The sequence below is a fragment of the Anomaloglossus baeobatrachus genome, chromosome 4 (genome assembly GCF_048569485.1).
Source record: "Anomaloglossus baeobatrachus isolate aAnoBae1 chromosome 4, aAnoBae1.hap1, whole genome shotgun sequence".
NCBI classification, from domain to species: domain Eukaryota; kingdom Metazoa; phylum Chordata; class Amphibia; order Anura; family Aromobatidae; genus Anomaloglossus; species Anomaloglossus baeobatrachus.
In genome coordinates, this window is record NC_134356.1 from 211206352 (window position 1) to 211223336 (window position 16985).

The window sequence follows — 16985 nt, forward strand, 5'->3', positions numbered from 1 at the left end:
TAACTTTCTGCTGGATTCCAATGACTTGCATTGCACACACTATTCGGAACGACTACGCAAGTATTACACAGTACTCGTTATGAGTATCGCAAACACAAATATTAAAAAGGTTTGAAGCTCACCAGTTGTTTGTTCAAAGCTGGATGAAGACTCCTGAACGGTGCTCGGTGGACAAGGGAGGCTACAATCAATCAAAACAGGGAGGAACTCCGGCACAAAAACGTCCATGCGAACAAAAATTTGAGGAGGATTAAAAAGTCATCTTTATTCCTTAGTGGTAAAAAAAACATGAGGAGTATAAAAACTCCTATAATTTATGCGTTTCAGACACTTAGGCCTTAAGGGTGCTTTACACGCTGCGACATCGCTAATGATATATCGTCGGGGGTCACGTCGTTAGTGGCGCACACCCGGCGCTGTTAGCGACATCGCAGCGTGTGACACCAAGGAGCGACGATCAACAAGCGCAAAAACGCCAAAAATCGTTGCTCGTTGACAAGTCGCTCCTTTTCAAAATATCGTTGCTGCTGCAGGTACGATATTGTTCGTTGTTCCTGCAGCAGCACACATCGCTATATGTGACACCGCAGGAACGACGAACATCTCCTTACCTGCGCCCACCGGCAATGAGGAAGGAAGGAGGTGGGCGGCATGTTCCGGCCGCTCATCTCCGCCTCTCCTCTGCTATTGGACGGCTGCCTTGTGGCGTCGCTGTGATGCTGCACGAACCGTCGGCCAGAGCGACGTCGCAGGGAAGGTAAGTCTGTGTGACGGGTGTTAGCGATGTTGTGCGCCACGGGCAGCAATTGCCTGTGACGCACAACCGATGGGGGCGGGTACGCTCGCTAGCTATAATCGGTACCGATATCGCAGCATGTAAACTATCCTTTAGTCATAATCAATAACCATCCTTGATTATGACTAAGGACTGAGCGTCTGAAACGCATAAATGATAGGAGTTTTTATAACAAACGGCTCCAGATGTGTGTCACTAACGACGTGACACCGATGATATGTCGTTAGCGATGTCGCAGCGTGTAAAGCACCCTTAAGGCCTAAGCGTCTGAAACGCATAAATTATAGGAGTTTTTATACTCCTTGTGTTTTTTAGCCACTAAGGAATAAAGATGACTTTTTAATCCTCAAATTTTGTTCGCGTGGACGATTTTTTGCCAGAGTTGCTCCCTGTTTTGACAAATATTTCGATACTCGCTCAACTCTAATCTCTACAATTAATGCAATAAACCAATATGCTTTTCTCTTCCACTGCGTCATTCTAGTCTCTGCTCCATGTGAAGAGAGGCACAGAAAAGCCAAAAGAAGCACTTTAGGCCTAGGAATGAGCAATATTGTCTCATCAATTGAACCCCTATTGTATGGATATTCCTGCTTTAATATAGGTCATACCCATATGCTATTATAGGACGGAATGTTAAAAAGTTCAATTACTCATGAAATAACCAGTCAAACCAACAAGAAGGGCAAACAAAACAAAAACTCACTCACATGTAATAAAGTTCTCCCAAGCGATGGTTAGTTTGATATAATTTAAGTCTTTATATTAAAAGTAACTTTTTTTTTTACAATATATAAAATAAATCAACTTGAAATATGAAACTTTTGGTAACGGCAAAAGAGCATATTCGGTTTTAAATATATCTATAGTGTATAAAAGCATTCTGGTTGTAAGTATCCTTCAGAGTCCAAAGTAGGTTAATATAAAAAAATTTCATTGAGATAAATTATATGGCTGCTAGAAGAGAAGCCATGAAATACTGAAACAAGGCTTTAGGTCCTCACTTCAACATGTGGAGAATGACCTATTAATCACATTAAAAACGAAAACGGGACATAAATATTTCTATTAGAAAATATCTACAAACTTTCGAACCATGAAAACTCCAGGCACTTTAGGGCCACTTGTAATTCCAGATTGCAGCTTGGCATTACAAATGAAGAGAATATTAACAGTCAGGTAAAGCTATGTTCCCAGCAGAACGGCTCTTCCCAGCAGCTTTCTGACGTCCTTTGAGAACACGACTGGGAAAAGTATTCCTGCGAATGGTAGTCCTTCACATCCACAACATGGGGTCTTACTACATATTCCCAAACATGGCTTGGAAGAACCAGTCGGGCTCAGTGCTCTGCATCCGGTGGCTTGAGGGCAGCACCAACTTCAAATTTTTGTCTTACTCTCCCAAGCATAACAGAAAAGCAGCACAGGGTTTCACCAGTGTCTACAAAACTAGACACGGTTCACGTCTCTAATAAATTAGGTTCCCAGGGAAAGTATTTGCAGTATTTAGATTGTCCATACTCCCCCTTTATGAGCACTCAGGTCCCCAAATGAGAATGAACATTGTGATAGTTGAAGATCGTTGAAGCAGATGGCACAGGATCGTGGGTAAACACAGAGTCATCAGACGAGGAGCATGTGCTTGCAGTGTCTTCACAAGAGGGAGAATACTGTTCAAAGGGCATTGATAAGTCCAAATACTGAGCAAAAAAAGAGAAGGTGAGAAGATCAGGAAAAGATTATCCAACAAAGCTCATAAAAGTATAATACGCTCTCCACAATGCCCCACAACGCTTTATATATTTAGGGGGGGGAAAGACACAAATAATAATCCAAACAATAAGTCTTACCTCCTCGGACACAGCAGTGAGGATTCGGTCAAGCTGTTCTACTAACTGTTTGAAGGTCGGTCTTTGTGACGGGACAGCATGCCAGCACTCCCTCATCAACATGTACCTACAAATGAGGACAAGCCCTCTTTATTAGTTCTCAATACATTATAAAGGCTGCTACCTTCACTTGCATTCCCTTACTTTTACATTCTTCACACACTTAAAGGGGTGGTCTGAAGTTAAGTTTCATTTAAATCTAATGATTATGAGCGAGTTTCGAAATACTCGGATTCGCGATACTCGTAACGAGTACTGTGCGATACTCATAACGAGTACTGTCTAATACTCGCATATGCATTCTGAATAGTGTGTGCAATGCAAGTCAATGGAGAATAACCCGAATGCCGTTCTATTTGCTACTAGCACAAATAGTGCAGCATTCGGGTTACTTGTTACATTACGAGTATTCCCCATTGACTTGCATTGCACACACTATTCGGAATATTTACGCGAGTATTAGGCAGTACTCATTACAAGTATCATGAATCTGAGTATTTTGAAACTCGCTCATCATTATTTAAGTCCTTATCTATTGGATGCTGTAATACCAGCTATTTTAAATTCCCTACAGTTCCCTAACTACATTATCTAACTGCCTTTCTATTTTTCTCTTTCCTGACTGATGACGCTTCGTTTGAGAATATCAGTGCATGCTGGGACACTCAAACAAAGCGTCATCAGGGGCAGAGTCTGTGGTAGTGACACAGCCTCTGTCCCTTCCTGAGACGATGCGTCATCATTATGTTCGTTTTAGGGGCTGGTCAGTCCCTCTGTGTCCCTCCTTTGTTTCTCCCAGCTCTCTCCCTCCCTGCTATGTGCACTGTACGATCTGTTCGATTAAGCGGCTCATATCTGTGATAATCAGCAGGTAACACAGGGGTGTCTCTGCCCGGCACCCAGGAGATGAGCGATGTCTCCAGTGGGAGCGGCGCTAGTCTCTCAATGTCTGGTATAGACACCTTTTTGTTACCGGGTGATTATTACAAATCTGAGCCAAGAACAGAGAAGGCACAGAGAGGGACAGCTGGGACACAGCCCCTTGAAACGAGCATCATGGTGACGCTTTGTTTTAGGGAGGGGCAGAGGCTGCGGTCACTGACAAAGATTTTGCCCCATAATAACACTTTGTCTGAGAATCCCGATACTGGAATACTCAAACAAATCATCATCAGACAGGAACTAGAGAAAAAAAAAAAAAATAGAATAGCAGGTAGGGAATTTTTAATACAAGTAAATTAGAAAATAGCTTAGATTACAGCATCAAATATCATTTACATAAAAATTTACTTTTGCCTTCGGACAACCCCTTTAATTAAATACTTGAAGGAATACTTTTTGTTAAAATAAGTATAAAGATCATTGTAAAACTGGGAAAAAAAAGAAAATATTATAACAAAATTAATAAAGGCAATTGAAAAAAAGCAAATGGTCCCATTTAGATTAAAGTAAATAAAATGTATTGGTTTCTCGGCTCAATTCGCTTGACTAACATCTACCCACTTCTCCAATTACTATGTAAACAACAGGGAAATCAACAACATGATGGCAAACAAACATAGCTCACATATTCTATAACACTGGGTAAAATAACGTATAGAAAGTGTGAAATAAATACGTACAGCTCATGAGTACAATTTGAAGGCTTATCCATTCTATGTCCTTCTCGTAGAAGTTTGAACAGCTCCTCCACTGGAATGCCAGGATATGGAGACCCCCCCAGAGTAAAGATCTCCCAAGTTAAAATTCCAAATGACCATCTATTAAAAAATAAATTAAATAAATAATAGAATATTTATTTTTAACACAATCATTTTTTTGTGACCTAGAATCTATTCCTCCCTATATAATTAATTTCAGGTTTTAGGTAATGTCACAAGACAGACGGTACAGCAATGACTGGGAAGCCGGCACCGGACTCAGTTTGGTATTGGACGAGTATTTAGTTCCTTATTTTATGGAGATCCCCTTTAACCTACAATATTTACTGCCACATTAGGAAAATCTGTCCTGGTCATTCGATACACAAGCTTATGCCTATGTTCACATTGAAGATTTTGTCGCAAATCCTGATTGGTTTCCTAATTAAAGGGAACCTGTCAGGTCAAAAAAGCATTATAACCTATAAGCAGGAGCCTGTGTGAGCTATTAACCCCTTCCTACCCATCGCTTTCTTCTAATATTGTGTGATATGAAAGTAATAGAATACGTTTTATTACTTACATATTCCCTATGTAAACAGCATAGGTCTCTAGCCCCATGGGCGTTGCATCGCCCTGTGGGCGTCTACATGCTTTCCATGGTATCACGCCCCTGTGGGTGTGATACCATGGATTTACATGAGCGACGGTCACGTCAGAGCCTTCAGAATCTCGCGCGTGTGCGCTTAATATACTCGCCGCCGCCTCATCCTCGTGTTTATATGTCGGCTTCTGACACGCACTGCGCATGACAGGAACCGCAGGAGTCTTCTGAGCATGTGCAGTGCGCGTCAGAAGCCGACATGTAAACATGAGGATGAGGCGGCAGCGAGAATGGCACGTGCGATTGTGTAGGAAGTCGCTCATGTAAATCCATGGTATCACGCCCATAGGGTCGTGATACCATGGAAAGCATGAAACCACCCACAGAGTGATGCAACGCCCATGGGGCTAGAGATCTATGCTATTTACATAGGAAATATGTAAGTAATAAAACGTATTCTATTACTTTTGTATCACACACTATTAGAAGAAAGGGATGGGTAGGAAGGGGTTAATAGCTCACACAGGCTGGTTGTAGGTTATAACGCTTTTTTGACCTGACAGGTTCCCTTTAAAGCATAATGATTGAGAATCTTGAAGTCTCATTTACACATTGCTTTTTTTTTTGTCTTCCAGATTTAAATTTCCACCCAATCTCCAGCATGTTAACTCTTAGTATTTTTACTGCAGAATTCACGCACAGTAATGAGGGGGACACATCTGCACCAAAAGAAGGGAATTTTGTTTACTTACCGTAAATTCCTTTTCTTCTAGCTCCAATTGGGAGACCCAGACAATTGGGTGTATAGGCTATGCCTCCGGAGGCCACACAAAGTATTACACTAAAAGTGTAAAGCCCCTCCCCTTCTGCCTATACACCCCCGTGCTCCCACGGGCTCCTCAGTTTTGGTGCAAAAGCAAGAAGGAGGAAAAAATTATAAAACTGGTTTAAAGTAAATTCAATCCGAAGGAATATCGGAGAACTGAAACCATTCAACATGAACAACATGTGTACACAAAAAAACAGGGGCGGGTGCTGGGTCTCCCAATTGGAGCTAGAAGAAAAGGAATTTACGGTAAGTAAACAAAATTCCCTTCTTTGTCGCTCCATTGGGAGACCCAGACAATTGGGACGTCCAAAAGCAGTCCCTGGGTGGGTAAATAATACCTCATAATAGAGCCGTAACGGCTCCGCCCTACAGGTGTGCAACCGCCGCCTGAAGGACTCGCCTACCTAGGCTGGCATCTGCCGAAGCATAGGTATGGACCTGATAGTGTTTCGTGAAAGTGTGCAGGCTCGACCAGGTAGCTGCCTGACACACCTGCTGAGCCGTAGCCTGGTGCCGCAAGGCCCAGGACGCTCCCACAGCCCTGGTAGAATGGGCCTTCAGCCCTGAGGGAACCGGAAGCCCCGAGGAACGATAAGCTTCGAGAATTGGTTCCTTGATCCACCTAGCCAGGGTTGATTTGGAAGCTTGTGTCCCTTTACGCTGGCCAGCGACAAGGACAAAGAGTGCATCGGAGCGGCGCAGAGGCGCCGTACGGGAAATGTAGAATCTGAGTGCTCTCACCAGATCTAACAAGTGCAAATCCTTTTCACATTGGTGAACTGGATGAGGACAAAAAGAGGGTAAGGAGATATCCTGATTGAGATGAAAGGGGGATACCACCTTAGGGAGAAATTCCGGAACCGGACGCAGAACCACCTTGTCCTGGTGAAACACCAGGAAAGGGGCTTTGCATGACAACGCTGCTAGCTCAGACACTCTCCGAAGTGAAGTGACTGCTACTAGGAAAACCACTTTCTGCGAAAGGCGTGCGAGAGAAATATCCCTCATTGGCTCGAACGGTGGTTTCTGAAGAGCCATCAGCACCCTGTTCAGATCCCAGGGTTCTAACGGACGCTTGTAAGGAGGGACGATGTGACAAACCCCCTGCAGGAACGTGCGTACCTGTGGAAGTCTGGCCAGGCGCTTCTGAAAAAACACAGAAAGCGCAGAGACTTGTCCCTTAAGGGAGCCGAGTGACAAACCCTTTTCCAATCTGGATTGAAGAAAGGACAGAAAAGTGGGCAAGGCAAATGGCCAGGGAGAAAAACCCTGAGCAGAGCACCACGACAGGAATATTTTCCACGTCCTGTGGTAGATCTTGGCGGACGTTGGTTTCCTAGCCTGTCTCATAGTGGCAATGACCTCTTGAGATAATCCTGAAGACGCTAAGATCCAGGACTCAATGGCCACACAGTCAGGTTGAGGGCCGCAGAATTCAGATGGAAAAACGGCCCTTGAGACAGCAAGTCTGGTCGGTCTGGTAGTGCCCACGGTTGGCCGACCGTGAGATGCCACAGATCCGGGTACCACGACCTCCTCGGCCAGTCTGGAGCGACGAGGATGGCGCGACGGCAGTCGGCCCTGATCTTGCGTAACACTCTGGGCAACAGTGCCAACGGAGGAAACACATAAGGGAGTTGAAACTGCGACCAATCCTGAATTAAGGCGTCTGCCGCCAGAGCTCTGTGATCGTGAGATCGTGCCATGAATGCCGTGACCTTGTTGTTGTGCCGGGACGCCATTAGGTCGACGTCCGGCATCCCCCAGCGGCAACAGATCTCCTGAAACACGTCCGGGTGAAGGGACCATTCCCCTGCGTCCATGCCCTGGCGACTGAGAAAGTCTGCTTCCCAGTTTTCCACGCCCGGGATGTGAACTGCGGAGATGGTGGAGGCCGTGGCTTCCACCCACATCAAAATCTGCCGGACTTCCTGGAAGGCTTGCCGACTGCGTGTTCCCCCTTGGTGGTTGATGTAAGCCACCGCTGTGGAGTTGTCCGACTGAATTCGGATCTGCTTGCCTTCCAGCCACTGCTGGAACACTTTTAGGGCAAGATACACTGCCCTGATCTCCAGAACATTGATCTGGAGTTTGGACTCTTGCTGAGTCCACGTACCCTGGGCCCTGTGGTGGAGAAAAACTGCTCCCCACCCTGACAGACTCGCGTCCGTCGTGACCACCGCCCAGGATGGGGGTAGGAAGGATTTCCCCTTCGATAATGAAGTGGGAAGAAGCCACCACCGAAGAGAAGCTTTGGTTGCCTGAGAGAGAGAGACGTTCCTGTCGAGGGACGTCGGCTTCCTGTCCCATTTGCGTAGGATGTCCCATTGAAGAGGACGCAGGTGAAACTGCGCAAAAAAAACTGCCTCCATTGCTGCTACCATCTTCCCTAGGAAGTGCATGAGGCGCCTCAGGGGGTGCGACTGGCCTTGAAGGAGAGATTGCACCCCTGTCTGTAGTGAACGCTGTTTGTTCAGCGGAAGCTTCACTATCGCTGAGAGTATGAAACTCCATGCCAAGATATGTTAGTGATTGGGCCGGTGTCAGATTTGACTTTGGAAAATTGATGATCCACCCGAAACTCTGGAGAGTCTCCAGAGTAGCGTTGAGGCTGTGTTGGCATGCCTCTTGAGAGGGTGCCTTGACCAGCAGATCGTCTAATTAAGGGATCACCGAGTGACCCTGAGAGTGGAGGACCGCAACTACTGTAGCCATGACCTTGGTGAAAACCCGTGGGGCTGTCGCCAGGCCGAACGGCAGTGCCGCGAACTGAAGGTGTTCGTCTCCTATGGCGAAGCGCAGGAAGCGCTGATGCTCTGGAGCAATCGGTACGTGGAGATAAGCATCTTTGATATCGATCGATGCAAGGAAATCTCCTTGGGACATTGAGGCGATGACGGAGCGGAGGGATTCCATCCGGAACCGCCTGGTCTTTACGTGTTTGTTGAGCAGTTTTAGGTCCAGGACAGGACGGAAAGACCCGTCCTTCTTTGGAACCACAAACAGGTTGGAGTAAAAACCGTGACCCTGTTGCTGAAGAGGAACTGTGACCACCACTCCTTCCGCCTTCAGAGTGCCCACCGCCTGCAGAAGAGCATCGGCTCGCTCGGGAGGCGGAGATGTTCTGAAGAATCGAGTCGGAGGACGAGAGCTGAACTCTATCCTGTAACCGTGAGACAGAATGTCTCTCACCCAACGGTCTTTTACCTGTGGCAGCCAGGTGTCGCAAAAGCGGGAGAGCCTGCCACCGACCGAGGATGCGGTGTGAGGAGGCCGTAAGTCATGAGGAAGCCGCCTTGGTAGCGGCACCTCCGGCGGTCTTTTTTGGGCGTGACTTAGACCGCCAAGAATCGGAGTTCCTCTGATCCTTCTGAGGCCTTTTGGACGAGGAGAATTGGGACCTGCCCGCACCCCGAAAGGACCGAAACCTCGACTGTCCCCTCCTCTGTTGGGGTATGTTTGGTTTGGCCTGGGGTAAGGATGTTTCCTTTCCCTTGGATTGTTTGATGATTTCATCCAATCTCTCACCAAACAAACGGTCGCCAGAAAATGGCAAACCGGTTAAGCACTTTTTGGAAGCCGAATCTGCCTTCCATTCCCGTAGCCACAAGGCCCTGCGTATTGCCACCGAATTGTCGGCTGCAACCGCCGTACGGCTCGCAGAGTCCAGGATAGCATTAATAGCGTAGGACGCAAATGCCGACGTTTGGGAGGTTATGGACGCCACTTGCGGCGCAGACGTACGTGTGAGTGCGTCAATTTGCGCTTGACCCGCTGAGATAGCTTGGAGTGCCCATACGGCTGCGAATGCTGGAGCAAAAGACGCGCCGATAGCTTCATAGATGGATTTCAACCAGAGCTCCATCTGTCTGTCAGTGGCATCCTTGAGTGAAGCCCCATCTTCAACTGCAACTATGGATCTAGCCGCCAGTCTGGAGATTGGAGGATCCACCTTGGGACACTGAGTCCAGCCCTTGACCACGTCAGGGGGGAAGGGATAACGCATATCCTTAATGCGCTTGGAAAAACGCTTATCTGGACAAACTCGGTGTTTCTGGACTGCCTCTCTGAAGTCAGAGTGGTCCAGAAACATACTCGTTGTACGCTTGGGAAACCTGAAACGGAATTTCTCCTGCTGAGAAGCTGACTCCTCTACTGGAGGAGCTGAGGGGGAAATATCCAACATTTGATTTATGGACGCGATAAGATCATTCAATATGGCGTCCCCATCAGGAGTATCAAGGTTGAGAGCGGCCTCAGGATCAGAATCCTGATCAGCTACCTCCGCTTCATCATACAGAGAGTCCTCCCGCTGAGACCCTGAACAATGTGATGATGTCGAGGGGATTTCCCAGCGAGCTCGCTTAGGCGGTCTGGGGCTGCGGTCCGTGTCAGAGACCTCACCCTGGGATCTATGAGACACCCCGGGAGGACATTGTTGTTCCAACTGAGGGGAACCAGGGAGCAATGATTCCACAGTGCCCATGGTCTGAGATACCGGTCTGGACTGCAAAGCTTCTAGTATCTTAGCCATAGTCTCAGAAAGTCTTTCAGTAAAAACTGCAAACTCCGTCCCTGTCACCTGGACAGTGTTAGCAGGTGGTTCCCCCTGGGCCACCCTTAGCAGAGGCCCCGGCTGAACAAGTGCCACAGGGGCCGAACATTGCACACAATGAGGGTCAGTGGAACCTGCCGGTAGTATAGCCGTACATGCGGCGCAGGCAGCATAGTAAGCCTGTGTTTTGGCACCCTTGCTTCTTGTGGACGCCATGCTGTTGTCTCCCCTGAGCAATCCAGGAGGGTATATAGCCAAAAAATCAACCGTGCACCATACAGTGTAAAGTATAGCCTATAATCATATAATCTATAAGTACACTTCTGCACAAGTGGGGCCAGCACCTCAGGTGCTGCTTACCGCCCGCTGAAAGCGGTTGTGTGGTCACCAGAATCCCTGCCTGGGTCTCCCCGAGCCTGTCTCCCCTCTCCAGCGTCAGAAGAGCTGACAGGAATGGCTGCCGGCGTCCTGAGGAGAGGAGGGGGCCGTGGGCGTGCCCTAGAAAGTGCGGGAAACTGGTGCCCCACTGTGCACAGTGAGGGGGGTGGAGTATGCAAAGCATGTTCCAGCCCTCAGTGCTGACTCCTGTACAGCGTCCCGCCCTTCCCCTGACTGGCAGGCCTGGGGGCGGGAAAGAATGAGACTAGGCCGCAAAAGCCGGGGACTAAAGTTATAAGCGCGGCCGGCGTATAAGCTCGGTCGGCGCGGTAGTCCCCGGCGTACTAACAGTCCCAGCCGCGCCGCAGTGTAAAAATGGCAGCGGCGGTCAGCGCGGTAGTCCCCAGTAAACTAACAAACCCAGCCACGCTGCAGTGTGTGATGGCACAAGCGCGGTCAGCGCTGCGGTCCCCGGCGCACTAACACACCCAGCAATGCTGGAGTGTTTCTGTGCGCGGTCCCCACGGGGACACAGAGTACCTCAAAGTAGCAGGGCCTTGTCCCTGACGATACTCGGCTCCTTATCCAGCAGAGTCCCCGGGAGCTGTGGATGGAGCACGGTCTCAGTGCCTGGAGACCGATTAGGATCCCACTTCACCCAGAGCCCTAAAGGGGATGGGGAAGGAAAACAGCATGTGGGCTCCAGCCTCCGTACCCGCAATGGATACCTCAACCTTAACAACACCGCCGACAAGAGTGGGGTGAGAAGGGAGCATGCTGGGGGCCCTGTTATGGGCCCTCTTTTCTTCCATCCGACATAGTCAGCAGCTGCTGCTGACTAAGCTGTGGAGCTATGCGTGCATGTCTGCCTCCTTCGCACAAAGCATAAAAACTGAGGAGCCCGTGGGAGCACGGGGGGTGTAAAGGCAGAAGGGGAGGGGCTTTACACTTTTAGTGTAATACTTTGTGTGGCCTCCGGAGGCATAGCCTATACACCCAATTGTCTGGGTCTCCCAATGGAGCGACAAAGAAATGCATTGGTTGTTAGTGGCTCTCTCAACAGTATTTGCACTTGTGTTGCCTCCATCTTTATCTTGGGGGGCTGCTGCATCCTCATAGCGCATTCGTTCCTGTGACTTGGGCAGGTAAATAATGTTACAAACACATAAAACTCAAAACAAAAACTTACATGTCACTTTGATGTGTATAAACACGGTCAAAAAGCGCTTCAGGTGCCATCCACTTCACAGGAAGTCGACCCTAATGGAATAGGTCACTTGGATTAGACATTGGAAGATGGACTGGAAAACACGATAATCATGTATGGTAGAAAGTAAAATAAACCTACATTGCTCGTCTTCTTGTAGTAATCGATATCATGAACCCCTCGAGCAAGGCCAAAGTCCGCTATCTTCATGACATTATCTTCAGCTACTAGAACATTTCTGGCTGCTAGATCTCTGTGTATGCACTATAGGAAAAGGAAAAAAAAAAAGTCAAATTTAGAGTAGACATATATTCACGCAAAGGCCATTTCAGATTTTTTTTATTCTACTCCCCATCTTTCTACGGCCAAAACTTTAATTTTTCCATCAATATAGCTATATAAAAGCTTATTTTTTGTTCGACACAATGTACTTTTGAATGACACCATACATTTTACCATATAGTGTACTGGAAGACAGGAAAAAAAAAGTGTGGTTCACTATAATGGTAAAACAGACCTGAGAGTATGATTCCCCAGGTAAGATTAAGAACTTAGATACCAAATGTGTAGGTTTTTTTTTGGTTTTTTTTTAAAAATGGTGAGAAAAAAAAAAAAATAACTAAACAGAAATGTATCCCTCCAAAAATTCTGCTTTTGTTGCCATTTTTTATTTTTCAGGATCTGGGGCTCAGTGACTGTTTATTTTTTGCTCTCTAAGCGGACGTTTCTAACTGATTCCACGTTTGGGTAGATGCAATGTTTTGATCACTTCTTATTGTATTTTATTGCAATGCTACAGCGACCAAAAAGAAACCCAAAGTGTAATTTTGGAGTTTTAATTTTTTCTTGGTATGCTGTTTACCAAGGGGGTTTATTTTATATTTTAATAGATCGGACACTTCTGAAAGCAGCAATACCAAATGTGTATTTTATTTTGTTTTATTTTCAAATGGGGCAAAAAAGGGGGGAGGGGGTGATTTGAACTTTGTTTTACTGTATTTACTAGTCGCCTTAGGGTACTTGAAGCTGCGATCGTCCGATCACTTGTGGTATACAGAGCAGTGCATCAGCACCGCTATGTATAGCACAAATCATGATCTCCAATGAACGCCAGCTAACAGCCGAAACTCAAGGGAGGACCTTAATGACAGACATAGGGCTCATCAGCTGGCCATGGTCATGACAACCCATCAGCGCCCCACGTTCACACCATTGGGAGTGGAGAATGATGCACTCCCTGCCGGCGTGAGTTAAATCATGCTGTCAGATCGACAGCGGGATTTACCTGGTTAACAGCCACGGGTGGATCTCCGATCAACCCGCAGGTATTACAGGCATATGGTATTACAGGCATATGACGGATGATTAAATCAGCCGTCATGTGCAGAGAAAGATGTGGCCTTGGCATGACAGCCCACTTCAAGGCAAGAACAACACAAAGGACGTAAATACATGTCATATGATGTGAAGGGGATAAAGGGACTCTTAACAGGTTTTTACTACACTCAGAGCAGCATAATGAAGGGGCAGATACCCTGATTCCAACGAGGTGTGACTAAGCAGCTTGCTGTCATTTTGATAAAGAAGGGAATTTTGTTTACTTACCGTAAATTCCTTTTCTTCTAGCTCCTATTGGGAGACCCAGACAATTGGGTGTATAGCTTCTGCCTCCGGAGGCCACACAAAGTATTACACTTTAAAAAGTGTAACCCCTCCCCTCTGCCTATACACCCTCCCGTGCATCACGGGCTCCTCAGTTTTGGTGCAAAAGCAGGAAGGAGAAAACTTATAAATTGGTCTAGGGTAAATTCAATCCGAAGGATGTTCGGAGAACTGAAAACCATGAACCAAAAGAACAATTCAACATGAACAACATGTGTACACAAAAGAACAACCAGCCCGAAGGGAACAGGGGCGGGTGCTGGGTCTCCCAATAGGAGCTAGAAGAAAAGGAATTTACGGTAAGTAAACAAAATTCCCTTCTTCTTTGTCGCTCCATTGGGAGACCCAGACAATTGGGACGTCCAAGAGCAGTCCCTGGGTGGGTAAAAGAATACCTCAATAACCAAGAGCCGAAAAAACGGCCCCCTCTTACAGGTGGGCAACCGCCGCCTGAAGGACTCGCCTACCTAGACTGGCGTCTGCCGAAGCATAGGTATGCACTTGATAGTGTTTCGTGAAAGTGTGCAGACTAGACCACGTAGCTGCCTGACACACCTGCTGAGCCGTAGCCCGGTGCCGCAATGCCCAGGACGCACCCACGGCTCTGGTAGAATGGGCTTTCAGCCCTGAAGGAAGCGGAAGCCCAGAAGAACGGTAGGCTTCGAGAATCGGTTCCTTGATCCACCGAGCCAAGGTTGACTTGGAAGCCTGCGAACCCTTACACTGGCCAGCGACAAGGACAAAAAGCGCATCTGAACGACGCAGGGGCGCCGTGCGAGACACGTAGAGCCGGAGTGCTCTCACCAGATCCAAAGAGTGCAAATCCTTTTCACATTGGTGAATTGGATTAGGGCAAAATGAAGGCAAGGAGATATCCTGATTGAGATGAAAAGGGGATACCACCTTAGGGAGAAATTCCGGGACCGGACGCAGAACCACCTTATCCTGGTGAAACTCCAGGAAGGGGGCTTTGCATGACAGCGCTGCAAGCTCAGACAGACACTCTCCGGAGTGATGTGACTGCCACTAGAAAGGCCACCTTCTGCGAAAGACGTGATAGAGAGACATCCCGCAGCGGCTCGAAAGGTGGTTTCTGAAGAGCCCTTAGCACCCTGTTAAGATCCCAGGGTTCCAGCGGACGCTTGTAAGGTGGGACTATGTGGCAAACTCCCTGCAGGAACGTGCGGACCTGCGGAAGCCTGGCTAGGCGCTTTTGAAAAAATACGGAGAGCGCCGATACTTGGCCCTTCAGAGAGCCGAGTGACAAACCCTTGTCCATTCCGGATTGAAGGAATGAAAGAAAAGTGGGTAAGGCAAACGGCCATGGAGGAAAACAGTTACCAGAGCATCAGGATAAGAAGATTTGCCAAGACCTGTAATAGATCTTGGCAGACGTTGGCTTCCTGGCCTGTCTCATGGTGGCAATGACATCCTGAGATAACCCTGAAGACGCTAGGAGCCAGGACTCAATGGCCACACAGTCAGGTTGAGGGCCACAGAATTCAGATGGAAAAACGGGCCTTGTGACAGCAAGTCTGGGCGGTCTGGAAGCGCCCACAGTTGACCCACCGTGAGATGCCACAGATCCGGGTACCACGACCGCCTCGGCCAGTCTGGAACGATGAGAATGGCGCGACGGCAGTCGGACCTGATCTTGCGTAACACTCTGGGCAGCATCGCCAGAGGAGGAAACACATAAGGCAGTCGAAACTGCGACCAATCTTGAACTAACGTGTCCGCCGCCAGAGCTCTGTGATCCTGAGACCGTGCCATGAATGCCGGGACTTTGTTGTTGTGCCGTGACGCCATGAAATAGACGTCCGGCGTTCCCCAGCGGCGACCGATCTCTCGAAACACTTCTGGGTGCAGAGACCATTCCCCCGCATCCATGCCCTGACGACTGAGAAAATCTGCTTCCCAGTTTTCTACGCCCGGGATGTGAACTGCAGAGATGGTGGAGGCTGTGGCTTCCACCCACTGCAGAATCCGCCGGACTTCCTGGAAGGCTTGACGACTGCGAGTGCCGCCTTGGTGGTTGATGTATGCGACGGCAGTGGCGTTGTCCGACTGGATACGGATCTGCCTGCCCTCCAGCCACCGATGGAAAGCCAATAGGTCTAGATACACTGCCCTTATCTCCAGAATATTGATCTGAAGGGATGACTATCGGAGTCCAGGTTCCCTGAGGCCTGTGGTGGAGAAAAACTGCTCCCCACCCTGACAGGCTCGCGTCCGTGGTGACCACAGCCCAGGTTGGGGGTAGGAAGGATTTTCCCTGCGATAGAGAATTGGGAAGGAGCCACCACTGAAGTGACGTCTTGGTTGCAAGGGAAAGAGACGTTCCTGTCGAGGGAAGCCGACCTCCTGTCCCATTTGCGGAGAATGTCCCATTGGAGTGGCCGTAGATGGAATTGCGCGAACGGCACTGCCTCCATAGCTGCCACCATCTTCCCCAGGAAGTGCATGAGGCGCCTTAAGGGGTGTGACTGACTCCGAAGAAGTGATTGCACCCCTGTCTGCAGAGAAAGCTGTTTGTCCCGCGGTAGCTTGACTACCGCTGGCTGTGTATGAAACTCCATCCCGAGGTAAGTCAGTGATTGGGTCGGTGTCAACTTGGATTTCGGGAAGTTGATGATCCACCCGAACTGCTGGAGAGTCGCCAGAGCGACGGTAAGGCTTTGTTGACACGCCACCCGAGAAGGGGCCCTGACTAGGAGATCGTCTAAGTAGGGGATCACCGAGTGGCCCTGAGAGTGCAGGACCGCCACGACGGATGCCATGAATTTGGTAAAAACCCGTGGGGCTGTCGCCAGGCCGAAAGGCAATGCCACGAACTGAAGGTGTTCGTCCCCGATGGCGAAACGCAAGAAACGTTGATGTTCGGGTGCGATCGGCACGTGGAGATAAGCATCTTTGATGTCGATCGATGCTAGGAAGTCTCCTTGTGACATCGAGGCGATGACCGAGCGGAGAGAATCCATCCGAAACAGTCTGGTTCTCACATGTCTGTTGAGTAGCTTGAGGTCCAGAACGGGACGGAATGATCCGTCCTTTTTTGGCACCACGAACAAGTTGGAGTAAAAGCCGCGACCACGTTCCTGAAGGGGAACGGGGATCACAACTCCTTCTGTCTTCAGAGCGTCCACTGCCTGAAAAAGTGCGTCGGCCTGAGCGGGGGGCGGAGAGGTTCTAAGGAAACGAGCCGCAGGACGAGAGCTGAACTCTATCCTGTAACCGTGAGACAGAATGTCTCTCACCCATCGGTCTTGAACATGTGGCCACCAGGCGTCGCCAAAGCGGGAGAGCCTGCCACCGACCGAGGATGCGGCTAGGGGAGGCCGAGAGTCATGAGGAGGCCGAGAGTCATGAGGAGGCCGTCTTGGAGGCAGTGCCTCCTGCGGCCTTTTGGGGGCGTGACTTGGACC

General features: G+C 48.6%; 1 protein-coding gene across 3 annotated transcripts in view; it reads right to left on the reverse strand.

Moving 5' to 3' along the window:
* Positions 1–1541: 1541 nt before the first annotated feature.
* The window catches only part of FGFR4 (fibroblast growth factor receptor 4), a 55724-nt gene continuing 40280 nt past the window's right edge, over positions 1542–16985 (reverse strand). For all 3 annotated transcript variants that reach the window (XM_075344645.1, XM_075344644.1, XM_075344643.1), the window contains exons 14-18: positions 12040–12162; positions 11881–11951; positions 4308–4445; positions 2647–2752; positions 1542–2496 (exon numbers count right to left, since the gene is read on the reverse strand). In XM_075344645.1, coding sequence (XP_075200760.1) covers positions 2335–2496; positions 2647–2752; positions 4308–4445; positions 11881–11951; positions 12040–12162 — 600 coding nt within the window. In that variant the 3' untranslated portion in view covers positions 1542–2334. The remainder of the gene's footprint in view (positions 2497–2646; positions 2753–4307; positions 4446–11880; positions 11952–12039; positions 12163–16985) is intronic.